This window comes from Sinohyriopsis cumingii, chromosome 11 (genome assembly GCF_028554795.1).
Source record: "Sinohyriopsis cumingii isolate HCF-2022 chromosome 11, ASM2855479v2, whole genome shotgun sequence".
Lineage (NCBI taxonomy): Eukaryota > Metazoa > Mollusca > Bivalvia > Unionida > Unionidae > Sinohyriopsis > Sinohyriopsis cumingii.
In genome coordinates this window covers 51,440,855-51,468,113 of record NC_142971.1, presented here as the reverse complement: position 1 = coordinate 51,468,113, position 27,259 = coordinate 51,440,855, and the positions used below count along the sequence as shown (strand labels likewise).

Genomic DNA, 27,259 nt, shown 5'->3' with positions numbered 1-27,259 from the left:
GTGGAGGTATGATCATTGGTGGCTTTTTGGTTAGTGTGCGGAACTAGGGACCAGATATATGCAGGTTTAAATCTTACAGTTGGATCAGCCTGGGTTAGTTGCCATGCTTTGTCCTTTGGGAAAAGTACTATGCTACAATTACCTTGGTATTAAGCAACTGCCTTGTGTTGTTCAGCTGTAAAATGCCAAAAATAACCTTTCTGGATATTGTCATGTGGGAATTCATATATCAAGATAAATGCCATGTTTTGGTCATCATGAAACAACTTTTTTTTTTTTTTTTTTTTTTTTTGAATGTCCTCCATAAGATCAAGTGTATTATGTCTATCAGTTCAAATTTTGTTTCTGCACAATGACCTGAGTTGTCCACCATCTGTTGTTACCAGACTGGATGGATGGTTTATTTAGGGTAAGGACAAACATTTTGGAATTGGGGATCAAAAACTTGAAGATCAAGCTCACTAATAATGGAAAGATGAAGAAAGTTTTTTGTGCAGTGACTAGAGTTTTACATTTGCCAAACTTTATGGATGACTCGTATTAAGGGTAAGGAAAAATTGTATTTCTGGGCGAGAAGGTCAAAAGATACTGTGACTAAAAAAAGAAAAGTGGTTTTCTAAAACACTGCATCTGTGGTGAACAAAATTTTGTGGATGGCTTCTTGTGACAGAAAGAAGAAAAATGATTTCTGTGCAAAAAGTATTTAAAGTTTTCTACATATAGGACCATTTAAAATGGCACAGGTGTATTATGTACCATTCATGGTAGTCTTTTATCTACTTTCGATTTTTGGATTTGTTGTTGAAAATTTAAATTATTGTATAAAAAATTTAAATATCTAAATGCATGTTACTAATAGCGAGACGGCACTATATTGTTGTCACAGTTTGGTAAGATTTTGATGAGATTTCCTTGATAGGTTCTCTTCAGACATTGCATGAATCATTGTGAAGCCAAGACAAATTATTCTGCGACATCCTTGTTCGATCTTTTGACATGTTTTACTGCACTGTTTCAGTTGTCGGCTCAACATGCTGGTCTGTTCTTGCTTTTTGACAACAGTTACTTCTTCACAGGTTTTTGTTAGTATGGCCCCCTCTATCTACGGACATGAGGATATAAAGCGTGGTATTGCCCTGGCTATGTTTGGTGGTGAACCTAAAAACCCTGGTGGCAAGCACAAAGTAAGGGGTGATCTGAACATTCTTATTTGTGGTGATCCTGGTACAGCCAAATCCCAGTTCCTGAAATATGTGGAAAAGACTGCACCACGAGTTGTGTTCACAACAGGCCAGGGGGCCTCTGCTGTGGGTCTGACGGCATATGTGCAAAGACATCCTGTCTCAAGAGAATGGACACTAGAGGCTGGTGCACTGGTTTTGGCTGACAAGGGAATCTGTCTCATTGATGAGTTTGATAAAGTAAGTCTGCAGCATTTTATTTTGAGCTATCTGTATATGTTTGCCTATCCTGGTTATATTCTGAAATAGTTGTATCAGTTTCTAAAGTTCAGTACTTGATTACTGTAAAAATGTTACACTGTTTACGATTTGTGTGGGAAAACCAAATTTTTTTTTTATTAAAGCCGCACATGGGAACACAACTTCTTTTAGGGTCTCTATTCATCCATCCATTAATCTTTTTGTTGTTCCAGCTTATATCCAGTAAAATCATTCCATCCATTTTTATATTGCTATATTTTTAAAAGTTCTCTGTGTATATTTATTTACAAGTTGGTGTATTTTAGAGAGACAAGTTTGTTACAGAAATTAAGCATTTTTATTCACTTGCAAAATGGCTGGTCTACAATAGAAAACTAGAGGGTGGACGATGTCTACTTCAGGTTGTAATTTATTTTTTTGATCATTAAGTTGTATGTAGTCTTAACAAGGAATTGGACATTACAGTATTGGAATTTGTATTATAACCCTAAAAAATGCTTTTCAGGGACATTTGTAGATAAAATAGAGTAGGTGTTTCAAGATTCTGGAACTTGTTATTGGTGGGATGACATTTAATCAAACTTTTTACTCTAGATGAATGATGCAGACAGGACAAGCATCCATGAGGCCATGGAGCAGCAGACAATCTCAATATCAAAGGCAGGCATAGTTACATCCTTACAGGCACGATGTGCTGTCATCGCAGCTGCCAACCCTATTGGAGGACGATATGACCCATCACTGACATTTTCTGAAAATGTAAGTAATGATGTATCTAATACTTGAAATTTTAAATTCAAATTTGTATAGGAACATTCCTACAGCAATGCATTTAGAATCTCTTGACCTCATATTTTTTAAAAACATCAATGTACTTTAAGCTGATAGAGAAAAAATCTTTTTAGCTTTTGAATAAAACAATACATTTGCTGAAGCCGTTCTGTTCATTTAAAGTCAAAGAACTGATTTGTTGATGCTGTTTCAATCACAAGTATTTGAGGAAGCAAGATGAAATGTAAATTTTGAATATGCCTCTGGACCAAGCAATACTCCTTGCAGCTGATGGTGGCTAGGAATTTAGGGTTCAAACAATCTTGCAGATGCTTTACTTTTGTCATTACCTTGAAAGTATTTGAATTTGAGGTTCACTCCAAAGAATACAAATATACTCTTTAATGAATTGCCAAACAAATGCTGACCTAAATATTAAGGAAAAAAAATGAAAGATCCATTGGATGATGTACGAGTTCGGCAAGACTTACAGTTGGGTTGCTGGCATGTTCATACATAATAGGTCTCGGTTGTAACCACTTTGTGATGTCACTAAATAATGCTGTCTTGACAGCGCCATTTAGGCAGATAAGATGACATTGGTTAAGTTTAAAGTCGTGCATATCAAAATTTACTCTTTTTAGCATACAATTTTTATTGTCATTGACCCTTAAAGTGCTTGTCATGACTTAAGTCAGATCTCTAGAAATATCTTAATGCTTTGTCAAGACATATCTATTTAAATAACTCTTTTACACACCTGATTTTTTCGGCTTGACATGGATGGTTGAGAAACTAAATGTGTTTGGCACATTGGGCCCTGGAACAAGCACTTTTAATTTGAACATTGCATCAAGGGAGTTTTACAATGCATGTTCATAATACATTGGGGCCCTGACTGGCCGAGTGGTCTAAAGCACTCTCCGTTGTGGATCATTGCCATCTCACCTCTGTCTGCGTGGGTTCAAGTCTAGGTTTCGGCCAATGTGGGTATGTGAGAAAGCTTGCCAGTAGCTTCTCGTGGGTTGGTGGTTCTTCCCAGGGTTTTCCCTGGTTCTTCTCCACTATTATTACTGGCCACCATGCATAGCCTATCGTGTGCTGAAAAATGGCATTAAACCCCACAACATCATAATACAGGCTACCTAGAAAACCCAAAATGGCCGATTCCCAGCATGGTTCATTGAAGCTGATTATTTTGTTCAGCATATACTGGTTGACGAAGGCACTTTTTTAAAAAGTACATCAGATTATTGGATCTGGGGAAATGACGATGGAGATACCAGTGAGTTTGAACCCTAAAATGATGTTAAATACTAGTCCGATGTACATTTTTAATGGGCAAAAATAGATCAACCCGTCATTTCATCTGTATTTTAAAATTAAATGTAGAAAAGGCAGACTAACAAGCCAAATTAAAATACAGTTTAAAAGTAGAGTGCAGTTTTCATTTCTTTTTCACAATTTAGCCTAGCAGGATCGTGTGCTACAAAACCATATCCCTAGCATAAGGGTTAAGATTAATAAATAACAAATTAAGAAGTAAAGGTATTTATTTCATCAAAATATCTGTACAAGTAAACTGTGGCATTAAAATGCTTGGAGCTTCTAAAGATTAGGCACTATACAAAGTCATTATTATTATTATTATTATTATTAATAGACTTAAAATTCTAATACCAGCATAGTAATCAAGTAAGCACGATTCAAGAAAGTGAAACTTATGTTGGTAAATTAGTAACTATCTATGGATTTGCTCCAGGTGGATCTGACAGAGCCCATATTGTCCAGGTTTGACATCCTTTGTGTTGTCAGAGATACTGTGGACCCAGTTGTGGTAAGCATACAAAAAATACACAATCTTGATTAATTTTAAAATGTACATATGTACGGGATAAATCATAATTTGTGAAACCTGGAAATGTGTGCCTGCATGCACACAAACACACACACACGTGCATGCACGCACACACTGCAAAGGGCATGATTTGACAAAGGCTGATTATGGCCCCAAATTGGATTCTAATGGAACTCGTTTAAATAAGAGATGCCACTTCCTTCCAAAAATATATATTTAATTCTTATCCAGGATAGCTTTTAATGAATCAAATATACTAATAAAAAGCTGGTGGTTTTCTCTGTAGGGGAACCTGTTTTCAGGATTTTAGATTGTATGTCTAACACACCTGTATGAAACTGACTGCTGAATGAGATACACCAAAAATTCTGCATTTGCACACAGTATGCCTAATAGTTGATAAAAGTATATAGAAATATGTTTTTTTTGTTTTGAAACATTATCTAAATGTGTGTGTGTGTATATATATATACACACACACACATTAAGTACAGTTAATTACCTGTGACACCTATTTTCATTTAAATGTTGTGTTGACATTTATGTTTAGCAATTTCTAAGCATATCACAACCTTGACCTGATTGCCACAGAGTAACAATATGGGTATTTTTTTACGATAAACACCCCAGAAACTGCACCGATCTCTTGTGCAATAATAATAGCCCTGTGTTGCTATAGTGTATGAAAACCAAATGTTCAGAACATAGTGATCAAAGCAGTTTTGTTTGTATGTCAGCAGGGAGCAAAGGTTACAGTATACTTTATTTTATTACCAACTTCATAAAATTATTCCTTGGATCAATCAATAATAACAAAATGTAGATACTTTTTATAATTTAATGAGAGGACATTAATTGTAAGGCATATGGTAAGAGACACATTTGTGTTTAATTTGATATATTCATTGTGAAGATGATGAGTGGACAGGTGCCATGGTATGGGACTCTAGATTGAAGGAAAATGAAAATAAAGCTGTAGACAGATTATTACAAATGTATTTGTTCCAGTGTGTAAACCAACAAGTCCTCATCCTACTATCATTTCATCAACATCATTACAGTCACTTAACCAATTAGAAGTCATCCCAAATTCTGGTTGTACCTGATTTCATGTTGGCACTTAGTCTATTTATTGTTCAAACTGAAATAATACAGCAACTGGCTGAGGGTTGCTTGCGACTGACAAGATTTCACTTTGCATGTGTGTACACTCAGATGTACATACACAACACACATTTACTAATGGAGTTGAAATTTTTTTTTTTTTTTACAAGACATTCAAAATGCAGCAGCTGAAAGATAGGCTTCAAAGAGTCATCACTGACAAATCTTTCTACATTCACATAGCTTCTCTTTTGATTTGTCCAGCTCTGGGAAATATAGGATCTTGCATGATGGAAATGCGTTCATTAATGAACATGCTAAAAACATGAAATTGGTCACAGCAGTGTTGTTTCAGTTTCAGTAATGTCTTTTAATGATTATGTACATGTTACAGGATGAGCAGATGGCCAGGTTTGTGACTGGGAGCCACATGAAGCACCACCCCAATGCTACACCGGAGGAAGCGGACGAAAATCTGGTATTTTGGTGTATTATTTTTCATTTTATTTATTTTAGCTTGATCCATAGATATAAATCAGATGAGCATGCATCTGATCGGATAAGCTTGTTGAATTTTTGTAACCAATGTCTATGAGCCATGATACTAAGAAACTGTTGGACTCCGTAAATTACAGTGAGTGTTGCACAGGTTACGTAACATATTCAAGAAATTTTTTTACACTTTCAAATTTAAGTTAACAATGCAGACATTTGTATTTCTTTAATTGCTGGATGAATAAGAGTTTATTACGGGTGAGCAAAAAGTTGTAGTTCTTGCCAAACGGGATCATCAGATTTTTAGGAATTGTAAAACCTGTTTAGGTACTTTTGATATGCTGTAGAAAGTGTAGATGAATTCTGTCAAAGACCATTGCTAGAAATTCAGAGCAGTCTTGAAAGCATTTTTTTCTTCAGGAAATGAACATTACTTTGGATATCATAGATGGGAAAAATAATTTCATGCCTGTTTAGTTTATGACAGTCTGTTGAAGAAAACCATCTATAATAAATAATTTCCTTCAACAGAACTTACTTAACACACAGTCCAGTATTGAGCCAATCCCACAGGATTTACTGAAGAAATACATCATCTACTGCCGTGACAAAGTCCACCCTAAACTCCACCAGATGGATCAGGACAAAGTGGCCAAGATGTATGCGGACCTCCGACGCGAGTCTATGGTTAGTAACCTAGTAGTACTTCTTGTTTTTCTGATTCCTGCTTTTGTTGTACACTGAGTGCATTTTAATTTATTTAACAACCAACAAAATATAGTATCTTTACCATTCTACATTGATTAAAGTTTGCAGAGGAGTCGTTAAATAAATTGCAATAAATATGCCCCACCGCTAATGTGCTAGGGCATCATGTTGCTTTTATTTGTATGTACTTGGGTAGAAAGGGTTGCCCTTGTATGTAAGTGCAGGACATAAAGTGTTGCCCTTGTCTGTGCTACATCATAAAGTGTTGCCTTTGTCTGTTGTTTGTGCTTTGGCATAGCATTGCCCCTGTTTGTGCTTGGGCATAAGTGTTGCCCTTGTCTGTCTGCTACAACATAAAGTGTTGCCTCTGCTACTTCATGGAGTATATTGCCCTGGTCTATGCTTTGGCATAATGTGTACCCTTTTTACATGTTTTGACATAATATATTGCCATTGCCTGCTGTTTTGGCATAGAAAATTGTCCTTGATTATCTGTATTAGTGCATTTGTCTGTGCCTTTGTCAGTTGGTGTTGGATCAGTTTGGGGCAGTTCCTGTTCCACAGACAACAGTTACTGTTTTCAGTTTTAGAAAGCTTGCACCCTATTTGGAACATTTCATCCAATTTACACCCTGTTTGGAACTCAGAATGACAACATAATTTCCTTGCTTACTGTGGTATTCCTCCCATTGGGTTGGGGCCCACGGCACGATGTTGACATGTAGACAGCTTGTCAGAGCACTATATTGTGTTTTATTAAAACCATGGTTTTTGTCCGTCTTTTCATATCTGTATTAATTTAAATTTTAATACCACTGCATTGTATCCATAGTACTATGGTAGCCTGAAAGAATAAATTGAATTGAAGAAACAAGTTATTGTGTATGATGATTATTGCTTATTTCATAATGCTGTGTACAGTTACTTATTGATTCTCTATGTGTATAACAGAGTTGGATATGGATATAATTAGGTATCTAGCATGTGAACAGAACTTGTAAACATACAGAGTAAAATGAATTTCTTTTTTTTCTTCTTCTAAATTAGGCAACTGGCAGCATACCAATCACAGTGCGACATATAGAGTCGATGATCAGGATGGCCGAGGCGCATGGTAGGATGCATCTTCGAGACTACGTGAATGAGGACGATGTAAACATGGCTATTCGTATCATGCTAGAGAGTTTCATCAGCACCCAGAAGTTTAGTGTCATGAGAACTATGCGTAAGGTCAGCAGAAATGTCAAATTTTTTGGAATATTTACCGGTTACCCATTGATCCTAAAGATCAATTACCCGGGTACCCAATCAAGGGGAAGTTGTATTAAATGTGAACCTGGTTTGCTTTGTTGTAGGTTCACAAATACCAACCCCCAAGAGAGGTACAAGTGTAATTATTACTAACATAAGTGGCAAAAAATGTAATCTGAGCATAAAAAGAGCATGCCATAATTACAAAATTTAATTTTGATGCTTACTTGGATCTGCAGTAAAAATGTTTGTACAAATCCGCTAAATCCATGCAAATTAGTAGTTAGTACAAGAGTATAGACTCAAAAGAAATGGATTATTTATTGTTTAAATTTTTTAAAAGTGCCATTGATTCGTCCTTTTAAGGATACAACATGTTTTTAAATTCAACAAAGTCCCACTCTTAACATTTTTCAGTCATATCACATCGAAGAAACCCGCTTATTACGATATCTGATGCCTGTATTTAGACTGGTCTGCTACGCGCGTGGTATCAAAACAGAATGAATCTGTGACACATGGTTTCACATTCAAGAAACCTGTTTTCTTGTAACTGTTTCATGTACATACTCTCAATAGAAAAGTGGGGAAATTAGATGGAGGTCTAACGATGAACTCGTGCTCATATCGTTATTACTAATTTAATAATCGGACATATATGTACTATAATAAGACAAAAATAAGTTCTGAACAGGTTTAGTATGTCATTTTCCTTTGGCCATTGAGAGACCAGTATTCCATTCAATGAGTTGCACTTGCATATTAAATGGGCGCGATCATGGCAATGTCGAGTGGTAGTGTGGGAAATGGTCTGGCATTCCTTAAAAGTATTATAGTTAGCCCAACTTTGGACAGACTGGCAGAGTCGAATGCCTGAGATAAGAATCCTTACCAAATTCAGACCAACTAGTATGATTTTGCCATAAGTCTTATGAAATTTACCCTTTAATTATGGGCTTATGGCAGAAATGATTTTTTTTTTTTTAAAATGGCATCCAACAAGCATTGCATATTTAAGACAAATGGGGAAATAAGCCTCTTGAAAAGTGTTAATAATCAACACAGAAAAATAAAAAGGAATATTCAGATTCTTGTGAATATAAGCTGTAAGGGACACAATTATGTTTATTGGACATCACATATCAATTTGAATATGACTCGTGGTGGGAAATACGATTGCCATCGTCATGTGAAATGGAAAAAAGAATTTCCAAGAATTACATCAAGTTGAGAGATAGCAACAAGCCATTGAGCTCCATAGGTTTGGAACTAAAAATTGTGCAATTGTACTAGTAAATAAAGTCTTCGCGTCCTTTACAAACTTTTCAGTTGAACATACCGTTTATCGCCACTGCACATTCCGAATAATGAACTTTTCATTACGTTTCCAGCTTTACAATAACTGTTTGATATTTTGTTACACCTTACTGAAAAATGGTCAAACTTACAGAAAAAAATCAACTGCCTTTCTGAGACGGACTCATCAGGGTTGGCAGGTCTGCAAATTTATTACACTACGTGAAATCTAGCTTGAAATATCGACATTGATTCTTAAGGATCCTTCCTTGTATTATGTAGTACATGTATAACAAGTAAGCAACGGTACAGGCCCCTGTGATGTTGAATAAATGCGCACAGGACATGAGTCTCAAACTGAAACCTGCCTTGATCTGAACTTGCTGTTGTTGTTGTTGTGGGGTTTAACACCATTTTTCAGCACATGATAGGCTATACATGGGGGCCAGTATTAATGGTGGAGGAAGAACCTGGGAAAGAACCACCGACTCACGAGAGATCTGAACTTGTAAAATATTATTGTACCTGGTGGTTCATTTTATTACCGGGGTCATTATCAACAGACGGGTACCCATTGGCATCTCTAAAGGTCATCTGATAGATAAATATATAGATTATTGATTGAATGAACGATGGGTAGAACCAGGATCTAATTAGAGTGTTTTAAAGTATTTGAACAATGGAATAATTTTATCTTCAACCTATTGTTCTATTTTTAAATACGTGACTGAGCATCTAGCTTATTGGAAGCTTAATCGACTAACGTTTTCATATGCGTATTATGTGAGTTTTAAAAAAAGTTTTTCACATGATGTGATATGGCATTATTGGTATGCCATGTATAAAAGAACTTGTCTCAAAAGAATTCAGATGTCTTGTTTTGCACACTGAACACAGTGGGCATGCAGTTTCTAACTTTTTGTTGTCCATTACAATTTCCATGTTTTGTAAGTAGACACAAATCAAATCATTTGATGGTTCATGATTGAATACATTGCCTCTTCATTGGTTCATGAAGAGAAGTGGCACAATTAGGTTTTCTAGTGCTAATGAATGTAAATGTAAGCTCAAGGTGGAAAAAGTACTTGTCGTTCTTTTGAGCTCAGTCAGCTAATTGACATAATAAGATATATAGTGCATTGCAAAACAAAATGAAAACAAATCATGGGATAAAATAAGAACACTTTATTTAGTTTTCTTGAAAAGATCAAAATAGATGGCAGTGATGATAATCTCTGAGTTGCTGGCTGAATGCAATGCAGCTTGTAGCATACTGAATAAACATCAGAAATTTCAGATTTGTATGCTCCCATGGCCTCCTGCATGCTTGTGAATAAAGAAATGGACCAATGCACTCTTCTTTATATCATGAGAGATTGACTGAGCAGGAGCTATGTCAGCTTGATGGTCAAAAGGGTGTGGGCTTGAATCCTACTATCTGATCAGCCCAGATTGACTATTATTGTATGTCCTGAGACAGACACACTACTCCAATGATGTACTAATGTTGCTATGCTGTAAAATACCAAACTAAACTAAACCAGTATAATCAATTAGTTGGCTTCAGTCTGGTAAACAGAAACCTGCTAATGTAACCCGTTAGTGTGATATTGTATTCCTGAATAGGAGAGCTAAATTGGAAACGATGAGGTGCATTACTTTGTCTCACAAGTTTGATTAACAGAGAAATTCATAGCGATGCAATAGCAAATTAATTGATTGAAATATTGAGGCACATGGCAGGAAAATATTGATCAAAATTTCCAGAAAATCTACTTTTTCCAAGCACCGTAGTTTTAAATTTGTGATTATTTTCAGTAGTACTTAAAATTTCTGTACACACCAGCGTGTATTTTAAAGCCCACAGAAAACAATTCAGATTGAAATGTAAATTGTTGAATGTTCTATGCATGATCAAAATCAGGTGATTGAATGTAAGACCATTAGGCTTTGAAATATCTTTGATCACCGTAATTATGGCCGGCATAATTTTCGTTTCCTACTTGCTGAGCAGGCCAGAAACCAGTAGGCTTTGAAATTTGATCACCCTAAATATGGCCAGCACCTTTTACTTCTGCTGGCTGGGCAGGCCAGAAACCAGCAGGGAGACAAATCTGAAGAGATGGCTATATTCTAATTACATCTTGTCTAAACTTGTATTTGCAAGCAAGGATAAAATGCAATCAAGTTTAAGGAGCCTGATAATATGGTTGAAGGTATGAGGGTCATCAGTACACAGTGGAGATAATTTGGGGGGAAATTATAATTTTAATTGCGCACAAATTATCCATACAGCATGGAAAGGCGTTATTTTTTTATATTCAAAACTGGAAATAACAGTATGGCTTTAGCTTTGCAATTTTAATTGCGCACAAATTATCCATACAGCATGGAAAGGCGTTATTTTTTATATTCAAAACTGGAAATAACAGTATGGCTTTAGCTTTGCATTTGCAATGTATTAACCTGGAGAATTCTCAAGTGCTACATATGTTTTATTCATTCGTTGATAACTAGTTGTTTTCTATAGTACTTAGGGAACTTGGTAGATGCAATTCATTGTTTTGATAAGTAGGTGGTTTTCTTAATAGATATGTATAATTCAGTCTGTCGATAACTAGGTGTTTTCTTAAGTAATAGGTGTCCAAGTCCGCAGACAATTTTTACGGTGATATGAGCAGTCACAAATCTTCATATTTACACATTGTTGACATTTTGCTGCAGACATTTGGGCGATACCTTGCGTTCAGGAAAGACAACAATGAGCTCCTACTGTTCATCCTAAAGCAGCTAGCTCAGGATCAGATGACGTTTCAACGAAACCGCTATGGCACAGACCAAGAATTGATTGAAATCTCTGAGAAGGATCTGGCTGACAAGGTGGGTTAAATAGGAGATCTTAAATGCAAAACTTGTTGATATTTATTTGCTCAGAAATTAGATTGCAATCAAGTTGCATGTCTTGAACATAAGTCCAGTCACTTTATTTTATAATCTTGTTAAAGCTGTCACATGAAAACAACAAATGCTACTCGAGTGGGCATTTTCTTGCAAATGAAGGTAGATGAACAGTGACCAGTTTGCTGAAGGATTTATTACATCAATAAAATACATAGAAAAAATACTTTCAACCTAGAAAAGGAAAAAGTTAAAAAGAAATAATTTAATAAATTGAATGATTACCTCTAAATATGACAATAAGTTGTCAGTTTGGAGTGTATAGTAATGATAATAGGCTTATATTTGGGCAAGAACATTCTGTGGCCTCCATGGTTCATAGATCTTCTAAGGGTCAAGAATCCTTGACACTTGTTACAGTGCTGGTGAGGAACTGATCCATGGCCCATTAGAAGTGGGTGAGGAATTATTTAATCCATGGCCCGTTAGAAGTGGGTATGGAATTGATCCATGGCCCATTAGTCATGGGTGAGGAATTAATTGATCCATGGCCTATTAGAAATGGGTGAGGAATTGATCCATGGCCCATTAGAAGTGGGTGAGGAGCTGATCCATGGCCTATTAGAAGTGGGTGAGGAATTGATCCATGGCCCATTAGTGGTGGTGAGGAATTGATCTGGCCCATTAGAAGTGGGTGAAGAATTGATACATGGCCCATTAGTGGTGGGTGAGGAATTGATATGTGGCCCATTAGAAGTGGGTGCAAAACACTTGAGAGCAAGTTGCACCACCAGCTTAGGATGAGCAGCCATAACTTGTTTGCTACATCACCATTGCTTCCTGTACATTACAACACCCCCCCCCCCCCATTCCAATTCCAGTGTAAAGGGGGTCATTTGTTTGTATCTTGATCCTGGATGAATTTGATTGTGGTTGAAATCATTGTATAGTCCTTTTACTTTTATCAGACAGTATTAAAGGGGTAAAAATGGTTGAGAGGTAGTGTATATATGGTTGTGTTCTTAATCTAGTGAAATGGTCAAGAGCTAAATTATGTAAGAACACTCTCAGACCCACTCATTTTCAGTTTTATTGCTGGCAAGTCTTAGAATAATATTGTGCTGGGTATGAGTCAAAGAAATTTATATTTTGGTTTCAAGAGGTTGTTATTGAAACCTAAAGGCTTCTTATTATACCATTTCTTTGTACATGTGATATATACAAGAACTAACACTTTCAACCTGAAGAATTTTTTTGTCTGTGTTGGGTCATGCTTTATTGAAGAAGTGATAAAAATATTTTGTTACATTTTAATAGTGAATAATGATTGTTGTGGAAAATGACTTAGATGTGACATTTTTTATATGGCTAATTTAATCTCAGCATCAGTCTTTTTCCCTCTCAGTTCTCATTTTAGTGTTGCCAGCATTCAGTAAACACAACCAAATGGCACAAGTTGTATTTTGTTCCCCTATTAGCATAATAACTGAACAATTTGTCAGAGTAAATAGAGAGTGGGTGAGTCTTAGTAGGGCATTTATTATTGGGAGAAGATGTAGAAAGCAACTATATTTGACATGTTTCTGATTGCTTTAATCGTTTTCTTTTCAGGCTCGACAAATAAACATAACAAATCTGACTGCCTTCTATGATAGTGATATTTTCAAAGCCAACCGATTTACACACGAGAGCAAGAGGAAGGTCATCATTCAGACAGTATAAAGTTTTGGCAAGAGGATTGATTTCATGATCTTACGGGATCAGAGGATAGTGTAGCTGTTATTACCTACATTTTATTGTTGATGTTGGTAATTAATGAAAGTTGCCATAGGCCATGGACCCAGACAAAATAACAGATTATGTTATACTCTGACATTGTTAATGCGGTGAAAATGCATCTAAAGATTGTGAATAGTTGTAGCAGAAATCATGATCAGATTTTCCAAATGATAAACTGGATTATTTTCAAGATATATATGATAATGTCTGCTGTGCATTCTTGTTCATGCTTGAGATTTCATGACACATTGAAAACTTTAACTCTGACATGGGCATCTGAAACAGTCTGGTTACATTTTTTCAATGAATGTCATTGGCACACTTGTAAAAAATAAAGCAATGAAGCATTAATGTTGGAAGATTTGTAAGGGGGTCCTCTGAGGTTGTAAATAGTCTACTGTTCATATGAGAGCTATTTGAATCTAATGTAGAATTTCAGTTTTCAATTTTCTCTTCAAGATTTTTGTTTCCACTTGATCGCATTGCTTTCTTAAAAATTATGGACATGGAAGCCATTTGTACCCAGCCTAGAAAAGTCCTTGCATGTATCTTTAAAAAAAAATAGGAAGATGAAAAAAGAAAGGAACAAACTTATGTTTCTGGTATTTAACCCCACCCACCCACCCCACCCCCTGAACAAAATAAGGGAGGTATGCTACAAGTCTGCACCAGCTGCCCAGGTATAGTTCGTAAAGGTGAATGGGAGATGATACAGCTGTCTGCAACATTTTCTTTTCTGGAGCACAACTATGAGACCATTCAAGTTATTTCAACCAAATTTGATCATACAGATCTCCAAAATGTGATTTGAATGAGAAAGACTGAATCTAAACAAGGTCAAACCATTGTTATTAGAAAATCAGATAAAGGTTCAGCGACATTGGTTATGGATAAGGCACTTGTCAGCAAATCATGTAGAGGAGCCTTTCATAATTTAAATTTCTATTACTTTTTTAAATGTTACCATGAAAACTACATGCAACACAAATTATAAATTTTGAGTCCAATACCTCGGGGTAGTTTAGTCAGAGTTTAGTCGGAGTCCTTGCCGTGGTCATTATAGAAGTGGAGGATCGGAGGGATATGTCATCTCAAGACGAGTCTTGTTGTGGAGTATGAATGATATTCCAGGCTTTATAGTGCTGAGTAAAAGTTGCACTAAAATTATAAAGGAAGACAAACCCTGTTGAACAAAAGTAAATGTTTTCTCATGAAACAAAAATAGGTTAAGATATCAGAGTTCTATACACGTTACATAAAGTGTAACCAGTTTAAAAAGTAAAATGTCTTTAAAATGTGGGATCATAATTTGTTTTAAACTCTATTGTTTTGCAGATTCCAGTGTTCATACTAGGCTGCACCTTTGACCCTATTTTTAAGCTTGGCACAAGAATTGTTTAAAAAGCAGGATTAACAATAGCATACATCATTACACCTTCCTAAAACATGGTCTGACTTGAGGAAAAATGTTGACTCCCTTGCAAAGGTCTTTGCAGGTTTAAGTCAGGGGTCTTGTTAGGGTTGGCAGGTTTGGGTAAGGTTTGCATTTCCTATACGTCTCCATGATTTTTTCACTGACTGAAGCCATTCCCAAATGATGGGTTTGATGGCGAGTTTGTGTGGAGTTTTCATTAAAAATATTGTGTGTGTGTGTGTGTATATATATATATATATATATATATATATATATATATATATATATAACACATATATTTAAGTCACTATATGGGATCTTGCATTCAGAAAGGGGGTTTGTAGCTTTAGCTGCTTATCAGCACTGATTATCCTTCATACCGATGTGACTGGTATGAAAAGGGACAAAATGCTTTTCCAGACTATTAGCATATGGTGTTTCTTTAGGATTTAATTGTTTAGGGAAGGCATTCATGGTACCCATGATGCAAAGTTTTACATTCTTTGAGATGCAGTAGGTCATTTGAATGGGTTATGACTTGTAACTGAAATTCAATGTTTGTGACCTGTAGAAATGGTACCATGTTAGATACCCATCACGTACATACTCAGTGCTAAGTTGTATGTAATATTCCCAAAGGCTTAGAAGTACATGCTACTGTCATTTCCTTTGTGGAAATTACAGGTTAGAAGACCTGTAGACACTTTATGATCAATTCTGGAAAGTCTTTTCTGCTATTTTTTATCTGATTTTCTAAATTTCTGCTTCTGGTTTATGCTGTTATACCAACTTGGTCCGTAAAATTAAGTCTGGGACTGGAGATGTTTGATTGGTTAATTTTAGGTCAGACATGATGATGTCGGTCAGATCACTAGATTCTAGACTACAGTCATTTGAATGATCAATTCTAGACGGACAATTTCAGGACTCAAATTTCACTCGTGTTGTGAAGATTCTAAACTTAATTTTAGGTCCAGATTTAATTTCTGTTGGTAAAAGGAACAGCTCGAAATTTTTTTTAGCATAATAATACACATCTATAAAGGTCATTATAAAATGTAATCGCTGAAAGATACTAAATAAAATATAAAAATGTACGCCTGTGTTTCTGTTACACCCAACCGCGAAGAAGGCAGAACCATATAGTGTCCGCCTTGTCCACTACATCTTGGTTAATAGTGCAGTTTGATGTTCTTTGACTTCCACAAAGGGTCGTATAACACTTTTTCCGACAGTTTTATTGATTATTCCTGTTACTGTGAGTACACTAATCATGCAGAATTTGCATTCTGTTTTGCAGTTTGGAAATGGCTGTGTGCAAGAACTTGGGCATTAATACTTAACCCTAACAAATAAAATCAAGTAACTGTCTGCTTTAGTTTTAGTTACTAAGGTGGTGTTTTCTTTTATCTGTTTTGGTAATCGACCAGAACAGCTTTTGGGATGGTCTGTTGTCCATCAGTTAGTCCAAGTTCGTTATTGCTATGCTTAAACTATCTGGAGGACTCCTGAACAGTAAGTAATATTACGAGGTTTTACCAGAAGTCTTGTTATGATGTCTGGTTAATCCTTAGTGAAAATGGTGCCAGTGCCACTTGAATAGCAAATATGGTTGTCACAATACCCATCTTGAAAAAATCTAGTTTTTACTACCCATCTTGAATGGATGGTCTTGTCAATGTGGGATTACACCCGAAGACTACATACAATTTATGTCTAGTTTAGCCTAAATGAATCCATCTTGAAAATCTTGTTATTGATTCGTTCCTGAATGGATGATATGCCAACATGGGGCTTTCACTAATAGATTTCTTGTGTGTAATTTGGTCTAAATGAAAATAATCCCAATCTAATGGCCACCATATTGCCATTTTCAAAATCAAGTCAAACTATGATGTTTCGTTGGACTTCAGTGCAAACGGAGATGTTTGGACATCCAGCTTGACGGTCACAGTGGCCGTCTTGACAAATGTGTTGTTGCTTCTATTGAATGGAAAGTGCAAAATGAAGAACTGTGCTGATCTGACATCCAATCCAATGCTACCATCCTGAAAAACTTAATTTAGTACACACAGTTGTGAGAATCCACTAAAATTGAAAATTTCATGCAAGATATTTGAATCTGGGGGATAAGTTTACTAATTATGATGCAAATTTTAATGAATCTGTGACTTTATTCCCCAGAAATTACCCATTTTACATTCATTTGGTTCAAGATCAATGACTATGAGGAATGCCAAATTTGGTTGAGTTACTAGTTCAGTTTCTTTAATGAAATGAATTGGTCTAATCACATTTTGCTGAAAATGATTGGCATTCATTTTGCTAAAAATAAATTCACCTGTAGTTCAGTCCGCTTCGGCATTCATTGGGTACCATTGCTCTTCAAAAGAATTAATAAAGCAGTCAACAATGTTGGTAAAACATGCACTTGTTTGTGCCTGTATTTGGTTAAAAAGGAAAAAGGGGTCTAGAGTATCACATGACACATAAAGCAGTTAAGCTCAAAGGTGTGCAAAAGTGCGAGATGTAAAAATCTGGCAAAGCTTGACCCCTCCCTGTACACGTGCATAATTTTTTACACCCCCCACCTGCGTACATTAGCTTGACCCTCCCCCCCCCCATTCTATAGAACGACCTATATTTAATCCATGCAGAAATGATCAAGGTTTAATAATATTAACATACATGCCAATCATTACGCTATTACGGTATATCCCCCTCCAAAAATGCTCTTGCCACCATTCTTTGCCTCCCATAAAGAGATCATTCACCTTTTTAGCCCTGTAACCCGTCTCAATCCAGATTGATATATTGGTGTCTAATGTGTCTCAAGTGGGCATATTGACTGCGAGCTTATCTCGCAGTAAAGGCCTTTAAACCTAAGACTCCAACCAAATTAACGATTGCCTGTCTCCTTTTGGCTGCCTTTTTTAAGTCTGTTTTTAAGTCCCTTGAGAAATCGTCTCAAGCAGCTCTTACGAACTTGCTGGAGGCTGTAGTAACGACGTAAGGGCATGTGCTTTCCATGTATAACTTGAACACCTCTGCAGTGACCCACATCGACACCCTTTTTTCAGCTCGTCCCCTTTCCTAAGGACAGGTAGTCTGCTGTACGGAGTTGCACCCTCTCTCCATCGTCTTGCTCAAGCGAGCCAGTTTGTTTTCCGCTACCCTATTTGTAGAGGTTTGGTCGGTCATCGTGCCAACCATTACACTTTTGGTTTAATCCTTGTGCTTTTATTAAACCAAATTACATTTTATGTAGGTCTTTATATGGATTACGCTTTTTTAGTACATTAAAAATAAAAATAAAGCAGGAAAGGTTATTTTTTGTCATTTTTATTATCGTCTTTTTAATTCCACTCGTATAAATTAGAGAATATTCTTTAAAAGATGACTTGCGTAAGAACAGCTTAAGACTACTTTCCTTATTTGCTTTTTGTATCAACTGTATATTACCCATTCCCAAGAAAACAGATGGGTTTCTTCAAATATGAACTTTTCTTCGCAAATTCATTATAATGTTAAGCTGTTTAGGTTGTGACCAGTCTGTACTTTTAACGGCTCCAGATTTTAAGCATGGTGTCGATGTTGTATGACGCAAAATATTAGCGCAGGTGTATCTTATCAAACTTCAAAACATATCGAATCGGGAAAAGACAAATCAACACCGCTTTACAAACTTTAAATGAAGAATATGAAAGTAATGTAATAGAGCACTTAGACTGAGCACAACATACTCTTTGCAGAATTCACGATTTAAAAGTTCCAGTTCATTTAGTGAAAGTTACACGTATAGTTAAAGTGGGTGCTGAATATAAATAATTTGTCAGTATTTTTGTGTTTGTATTCTGGTCCTAATCTATATGGAGTTTGCCCTTTGTGACAAGAATTTTGACCAGCTGCAGAGCCAGGTTAGTAATACATTTAAATGCATCTTTTTCATTCACTGATGTAATTATAGCACGTAATATATACATATATATATATATATATATATACCCAAATTTTTTTTTTTTTTTTTTTTTTTAAATTAAGTTGGCAATAATTATGATGACACCTCTTGAAAGGTAGGTACGTATGGGATAATAGCAACCCATTTCAAATTTTTAGGGATCCCCATCCTCCAGTATATCTTCTTGTAGATACACAAAGTTTTTGAAGTTACTCAGTCGAAAAATATGTCCCTCTCTTGGTTAACAGTGACTCATACGAGTCTAATCCCAACATAGAGAAGTATGATCTAACTTTTTGTCAGGATTTTGTGTAGTTTGGGATGAATTTCCTTCATGTCTCACTAATAGGACTGCTCATATTTTGTACTTCACGGCTGGTCTTGTGACCAACACTTCGTAGTCTACTCACCGTTGCATCTCTCTCCGCTAGGAACTCGGAAAGTGACTGTAGATCTGTTTTTACTAACTTAACTTGCTCCCTCCAGGTCCCAGTTTCTAGAAAAATGGAATCCGCTGAAGGACCCGCTGTCGGCTAGGATTCCTCGGGGGTCCGATTTTCATCACCTGAGTTGGTAGCTGGATCCAGATCAGTTCCTGACCAGAGTCCTGATTCAAACCCTAACCCATCCCCTTTCTTTACTCGACGCGTCAGATTCAGGAGGGGATGCCAACCTTGAGCCAGAAGGGTAGAATTTTTTCATGGACTTTGGTCTCTTGAAGAAGAGAATAGCCTAGAAAATGTGGGCAGTACTTCTAGCCCTACTTGGGTTTGTCAGCCTTATTAGCTGACGTTGTATTCGCCACGGACAACATACAAGCTGTAGCACAATCGAAGCGACAAGGAGGTGCACGGCTACATCTTTCTGCATGTAAGTCTGGAACCGCCATGGATGGGCAGTCTCATTGAAGATCACTCAGAATCCACCATATTTCAGGCAACACCCATGTAGTAACATTCTTTCGGTGTCAGGGAGATACATGTGCTCCATCTTTTTGCATGGAAGTCTGGAACCGCCTCGGATGGTCAGTCTCGTTGGAGATCTCTCAGAATCCACCATATTCCAGGCGATAGAAATGTTCAGACATGGACGTTTGGTCCTCTCGGAATGGTCTCTGCACCAGTTGGTTCCAGATGTGCCCTTTGATCTGGTGGTGGTGGTGGTGGTGGTGGTGGTGTGTGTGTGTATGTGTGGAGGGCTGTTAATGACCCTGCGTTACGAAACTAAACACCAAGCTCCCTTTTTACATTCCTCCATGACTAGATCAGACAGCCTGGGCATTGGACGTCTTCACTCTGAATTGAGATTATTTGTATGATTATACGTTGTAATCTTTCAAAAATAATACCGCAGGTTATCCACCAAGTCAAGATTTCCGCGTTTCGAGCTAGCTTGCTAACTGCATAACACAGGCTGAGGGAATTCACTTCCGAATTTTATGATGTAAAGTGGAGAATCTTGTTTAATTGGTGTAGTAGGAAACGTGTTGATTATATTTGTCACATTTAAATATACTTGCAAAGTTTCTTTTCGATGAAAGATAATGTTCTGTTTCTACTGACAAGAGCTATAGGACAGCCGTTTCTAAGACCCAAGTTCTCAAAGGGTTCCGCCATTGGTTCGGACTCTCATCTTTCCGATCTCATCGGGTATTTTGATCTTCAGAGGCTGGTATCTCGCTCATTAATGCCAAAATGGAATCGTTCATGCGTTCTTTGGAGATTTTCAAAATCCCCCTATGAACATTTGAGTGAAGCTTCCTTCGATAATCCTACCCTTAAGACAGTCTTCCGCCGCACCTAAGCGTCAGTCATCGGGGATAAGGAATGTGCTTCATGCTGTTTACGGTTCAATAGTAACTGCTATTCAGTTTATTTTGGCTTGTGGATAAGAATCCGCTACCTCCAGCAGATCCAGTTCCTGTTCTCAGTTTTTTCTGTGCTGCGGATACTAAAATTAGGCTATTTTGCCTAGTTTGGAACCTACAGATTTATTTGGCTTCCTCTAAAGGGTCCGAATCGTCTCGTTCTTCCTCTTAAGGGTTTTACAGATATTTAGGCAACCACTACTTTGAGGTGGATTATTGTCTCCATCAGTAGATTCTATCAGTCCTCGTTGAGCAGATCTTTGATAATTATCAAAGCCAACTAGGTTATGGTAACTACGGCATTAAGACCCTACTCGAATCACTCCCATTTTGATTAATTTACAAGAAAAGCCTTCTAGCAGTTTCGTATGACCTTCGCATCCTTTGACCTTTGTTGGTGCATCAGAGCGAAGACATTTACTCGTCGATTCCAAATGTGACAGCACAGCGTGTAGCCAAGACATGTACAGCCATAAGTAATAGTGGACTCTCCTACCGTAAGAGTAAGTGCATTGTCTTCTGCCAGATTTTGTATAGAGGCATCGGCCATCCCTCTTAACTGGTACATTTAGCAACGCAATGTCAGGAATTGTATTATCGCTGTTAATTGTTTTATTGTGTGTAGGCGTGGGGGTAGGTGTAAAACTCATTTGAATTATTAGTTATGGAATACACTGCTTTCATATCCTGAAGTTTTGGTCCAGTTTTAAAGAGGAAGGTGTTCCGCGATATGGCTGTGACTAATGAATTTGATTGGGGTTGTATTCTTTTCAGTTCACTTCCTCCTATTGCTAATTGGTTTTCCCCCCACTAGAATACCAGCTAGAGGAGGAAGAATTTAACTTGGACCGGGGACCTAGCATCCTAGAATTGATAAGATCTGCATCAGTAGCTGTTCAGTATTAAATATATGAAATATAATGAAAGTAGCACACACACACACACACACACATACACGCAAAATAATTCTTCCTGAATGGAAACTCGTATCAACATGGGGTTTTCTCGAGAAAATTCTCGTGATGAATGGTTGCTCCTAAATGAAAAGGATACTGATCTGATATCCAATAAGGCCATCTTGAAATCTTGTCGTTGCTACTTGTCCTTAATGGAAAGTCATGTCGACATGGAGTTTGAACCAGAGGACTTCTCATGGTGCCTAACTGGTCCCAAAAGTAAAGTCTGACGTCTTGAAAATCTTGTTCTTCAATTCCTCCAGAATGGAAGGTAATATTCATGGCAGATTTTCAGTAATAATATATAATAGTATTTTATTGGCTCCAATAGGATATCAGTCTTCAACACACACACACACACCCACACACACACACATGTATGTATGTATGTATATTAAATATTATTATTAAATAGCTGGTATTCTAATGGGGAAAAAAACACAATTAGCAATGGGAGGAAGTGAATTGAAAAGAATACAACCCCAATCCAATTCATTAGTCACAGCCACATCGCGGAATACCTTCCTCTTTAAAACTGGACCAAAACTTCAGGATATGAAAGCAGTGTATTCCATAACTAATAATTCAAATGAGTTTGGAATGATCAAATGATCCTAAGTCATTTAAAAATGGGATACCATATAGTCAAGCAAAACGATATAGAAGAATTATTTCGGATGACGCTGTTTTTAAATCATCTTTGACAGAGTTAGGTCAGCATTTTTTAAATAGAAATTACCCTATTGACATCATTAATACTGCTTTCCAAAAAGGTATCTTCTCTTACACAACTTGAATCTTTACAATATAAAATCTAAAGTAGAAATGAAGATATAATTCCTTTTGTTATTGAATATAATCCAAGTTTGCCTAATATAGATAAGATTATCAATACATATTGGGATTTATTAAGCTTATCATGTAAAGCAGGTGTTAAATCGCTACACGAAAGCAAACCCACACTTGCTTATAAAAGGACTAAAAACCTTAAAAGATTTCCTAATTCTAAATTAGAAACAACATCATATAAAATAGGATCATCAACTAAATGTAATAGACCTAGATGTTCACACTGTTCATTTATTGATGAAAATACTTCTTTCAATAGTAATAATACGAAAGAAACTTTTAATATGCATTGTGATACTAACTGTGCAACATCAAATGTTATTTATTTGATAACATGCAAAAATTGTGGCATCCAATATGTTGGAGAAACCAGTCAACAAATATCTAAACGTATGAACCAACATAGATCAGATATAAAAAATTATATCGATCAATCATTTTCATCTCTTGTTGCCGCACATTTTAACAAAATTTCCCATACATTGCAAGATTTCTCCTTCCAACCTATTGTGAAAACTGATTCTGAAATGGAACGTCTGCTAAAGGAAACCTATTGGATTCACCGTCTTAATACGGTATATCCAAAAGGTCTAAATTCGAAAACGCTATATGACATTCATTAATTCTGTTTTTCTTTTTCTTCTTTTTCTTTCTTTTTCCTTTTCCTTTTCTTTTTTTTCTCTTCTGAATTATGTCCACTGTTTACAATTAGATAAGAATATTTTTATATTATTCTACTTTGCAGAAAAACTTAATTGGTAAAAATATAATCTAATATCATAAAAATAAGTTTACTAATTCTTTGAAAATGAAAGTACATTTCTAAATAATTTTCAATTTCATATGATTAATTATTTATAAAATACTTGATAGTAAGCCTTATGCACACCACAATTTTTTTATTATATAAATTGAGTTCTGATAAACTATTTAACATTTGTCAAGAATATATCAAGATATAATTTTTTAAATTTTTAACATTTTTTTATTTTATTTATTTATTTTCTATATCTTTAATAAGTGTGCATTATACATAATACAAATATTGATAAAAACTGTTTATCTCTATTTAGTAATAAATTTTATATATAGTTATCAGTAGAGATATATGTATCTTTAAGATCCAGTTTTATATATTTTTATGTATTAAGATATCATTAATCTTTGCTGTATATGCATATCTCAATTGGAGAAAAGGTCAGTCTATTTTTTCTGCCTATACCGCCCTCCTCCTAGTAGAAAAAACAAGCTGCCTGACTCTCTCTTTTTGGAGCAGTTTCCGAATATCCTGGACTATGGAAATTCGATAGGTGGCAACCTAATTATTCTTGGAGATTTCAACTTTCACTTTGACTGTCCCGGAAACTCAAATACATCAAAACTCATAGATTCCATTAATGTTTTCAACCTCAAACAGTCAAGTCAACCAACCCACCCATAAACATGGTCACATTTTAGACTGGATTCTTCATAGACCTGATGATAACATTCTACGGTCCTCCCTGGTATCCCATGACCTTGCATCAGATCACCTCTGCATTATATGCCATCTTGACGTATCAGTCCCTAACCCTCTACCTTTATATGCTATTTAGAGAAACCTCCGTATGATAAATAGAATCAAACTAATGCACGACATCCAAGCTAACATAACAACTTGCTTACCTCCTACCGCAGAACAACTCGATAACTGCTTGCGTTCATTGCTTGACAAACATGCCCCAGCTACCAAGTGCAGAGTATCAATTCAAAAGTGTTCTCCATGGTATAGCAGTGTTAGGGACCAGCTTCGCACTGCTAAAAGAGACAGCCGTAAAGCTGAGAGGCTCTGGCTTTCCAACAGACTCACTATTCATAAACAAATCTATGAAGCCGCTAAGAAGAATATCACAAATATAGTTCATGCAGCGAAATCAGCCCACTACACTACTAAGATCATGGAAAGTTCCAGCTGCAAAGAGCTCTTCGAGATTACTAACAAGCTAATGTCGAGGAATAAATCTACACCACTTCCAATTACCTTCTCTCCAGTCGACCTTCCCGACATGTTTGCAAATTTATTCCGTGACAAAGTACAAACCATTAGAGATAAGCTTGACACCACAATTTCAATTGACTCGTCGTCACCATACAGTTGGGATACATAATTTGAGCGGCAACCTTTATCAGCATTTGAACCTGTCTCTATGGATTTCATACGTTCAATCCTGATAAAGAGTGCACCAAAGTCATATGAACTTGATCCAATTCCAACATCACTGCTGCTTGAGTGCCTAGATCCAGTATTGCCTTCACTAACTGAGGTTATTAATATCTCTCTCATCAGGGGAATTCCCATCATTTTTCAAAACTGCCATTGTAAAGCCTTTGCTGAAGAAACCAACAATAGACCATAACGATTTAAAGAACTACCGCCCAGTTTCTAATCTCCCATTCATATAAAAAATCTTAGAAAAGGTTGTTCTATCCCAGCTTGTATCTCATCTAAATTCAAACAGACTTTTTAGCAATGTACAATCTGCATATCGCCCTTGCCACAATACTGAAACTACTCTTCTAAAAGTAGTTAATGACATTCTCTCTGCGTTGGATAGCGGAAAGATTACAGTCCTCACCCTCCTTGATTTGTCTGCAGCATTTGACACAATAGACCATGATCTATTACTTCACCATCTCCAGCATGTATTTGGCATTCATGATACTGTGGTTCAAGTCCTACTTGGTCAACAGGACACAAATTGTATCTGCAAATGGAATACACTCCAGCCCAGTTGATCTATGTTGTGGTGTTCCACAGGGGTCTGTTCTTGGACCTGTTCTCTTCATTCTGTACACTCAGTCGCTCTCAAGTGTCATAGATCATCATCCAGTGTCTCATCAATTGTACGCTGATGATACCCAAATATACAATCTAGCCACCCAACTGAAGTTGATGCTACCATCCAAGGTGTAGAGAGATGCATTTCTGATGTGAAATCATGGATGACACGTAACAAGCTGCAGATGAATGATGATAAAACTGAGGCCATTCTGATGACAACAAAAAGAATTTCTCATTCACATCCTTTACCTCAAACAATAAATATCAGCAACACCAACATTAAATTCACACAATCAGTAGGAAACCTAGGTGTTACTCTGGACAGTACTCTCACATTCCACCAACATGTCATGAACATATGCAAGGCTGCATATCTTGAGCTGAGACGCATCATCTCAATTCGCAAATATCTTTCACTTGATGCCACTAAAACACTTGTGTGTTCATTAGTACTTTCAAGACTGGACTATTTTGATTCAATTCTATCTGGTTCATCTCAATATCTGCTCCAGAAACTTCAAAAAGTTCAAAACACAGCTGCTTGGATCATACTTAGAGTACCACGATAAGAGCATACTTCACCGCTGCTCTGTACCCTACACTGGCTATCCATTCGATCCAGAATCAAACACAAAATTTGTTCTCTGTGCTACGTTTCACTGTCGGACCCTAGTCCAACATACCTATCCGACCTCACCCATGTGTACACACCAGTAAGATACTTACTCTCCACTTCTGACAATCGTATACTCATTATTCCCATTATGAAAACAAAGTCATATGGACAGGGTTCTTTTGCATACCAGGGCCCAGCAACGTGGAATGAATTGCCCACTGAACTTAGACACAAACACACAGTGATCACATTCAAGAGGGCTCTCAAAACTCACTTATTTCGACAGCAAGAACAAACTTAAAGACCTAATAATGTTTCCTACCTTAAATATTCTCAGCATGTTTTTTAAAAAAAAAATGTTTTCTCATTTCATGGTGTTTGTTTTTATAATCATATCATTATATGATTTTTTATCTTATAGGTGTTGTCTAATGTTGTAAAGCGCTTAGAGCTTCTAAAGATTAGGCGCTATACAAAGTGCTAATTATTATTATTATCTCCATGTAACTTATTCGTTAAAGTATAAGATAATTAGGTTAAAAGTGTAAGCTATGACGTTATCTTGTTTATGTCATATTGTTTATTTCATTGATCACTTAGAAACAACATTTTTAATGACGTAATTATAAGTTACTGCATTTGTATGGGAAAATATGAACGAGTTTTGGGATGGAATACTGCACGACCTAGGGAGTGCAGTATATCCTTCCAACAAAACGAGTTTGGTATTTTCCCATACAAATGCAGTAACCTTTTTATTATATGCTCATATTTTTAAATTCTACCTAAGGTTTAATTATATAAACAAAATACACTACAAGAAACAACGTAAATGAATGTATGCCGGATTCCAAATTAAATACACAAGCGCATATTCATCAGTACACAAATCAACATTATTACTGCGCACATAATTTAATTTGAAATTTATCAGATCCGCTTAAAGAAAACGGGCCTACCTCTCTTCTATTCGCTATCGAATCAATTTGTCAGTCATGTGCGAATGTTGTAATTAGATCAGCCACTTCCAGAATGCACGACTTCGCTAATTTTGTAGCACTCCCGAAAAAGAAAGGAATGACGAGAGACTTCGGCGACTGAATTAAGATGTGTCGCCTCTTAATTCTAAACTGATTTTTTCGAAGAACGGTTAATGTCTGATAGTATTTTTAACAA

General features: G+C 36.3%; 1 protein-coding gene across 1 annotated transcript in view; it reads left to right on the top strand.

Moving 5' to 3' along the window:
• LOC149788446 (DNA replication licensing factor mcm2-like) overlaps positions 1-16,113 on the top strand; it is a 44,386-nt gene extending 28,273 nt beyond the window's left edge. Inside the window, exons 11-18 of the mRNA XM_089974431.1 lie at positions 1,077-1,421; positions 2,037-2,201; positions 3,976-4,050; positions 5,570-5,653; positions 6,202-6,357; positions 7,426-7,608; positions 11,650-11,805; positions 13,435-16,113. Coding sequence (XP_089830557.1) covers positions 1,077-1,421; positions 2,037-2,201; positions 3,976-4,050; positions 5,570-5,653; positions 6,202-6,357; positions 7,426-7,608; positions 11,650-11,805; positions 13,435-13,545 — 1,275 coding nt within the window. The 3' untranslated portion in view covers positions 13,546-16,113. The remainder of the gene's footprint in view (positions 1-1,076; positions 1,422-2,036; positions 2,202-3,975; positions 4,051-5,569; positions 5,654-6,201; positions 6,358-7,425; positions 7,609-11,649; positions 11,806-13,434) is intronic.
• The last annotated feature ends 11,146 nt before the right edge of the window (positions 16,114-27,259 follow it).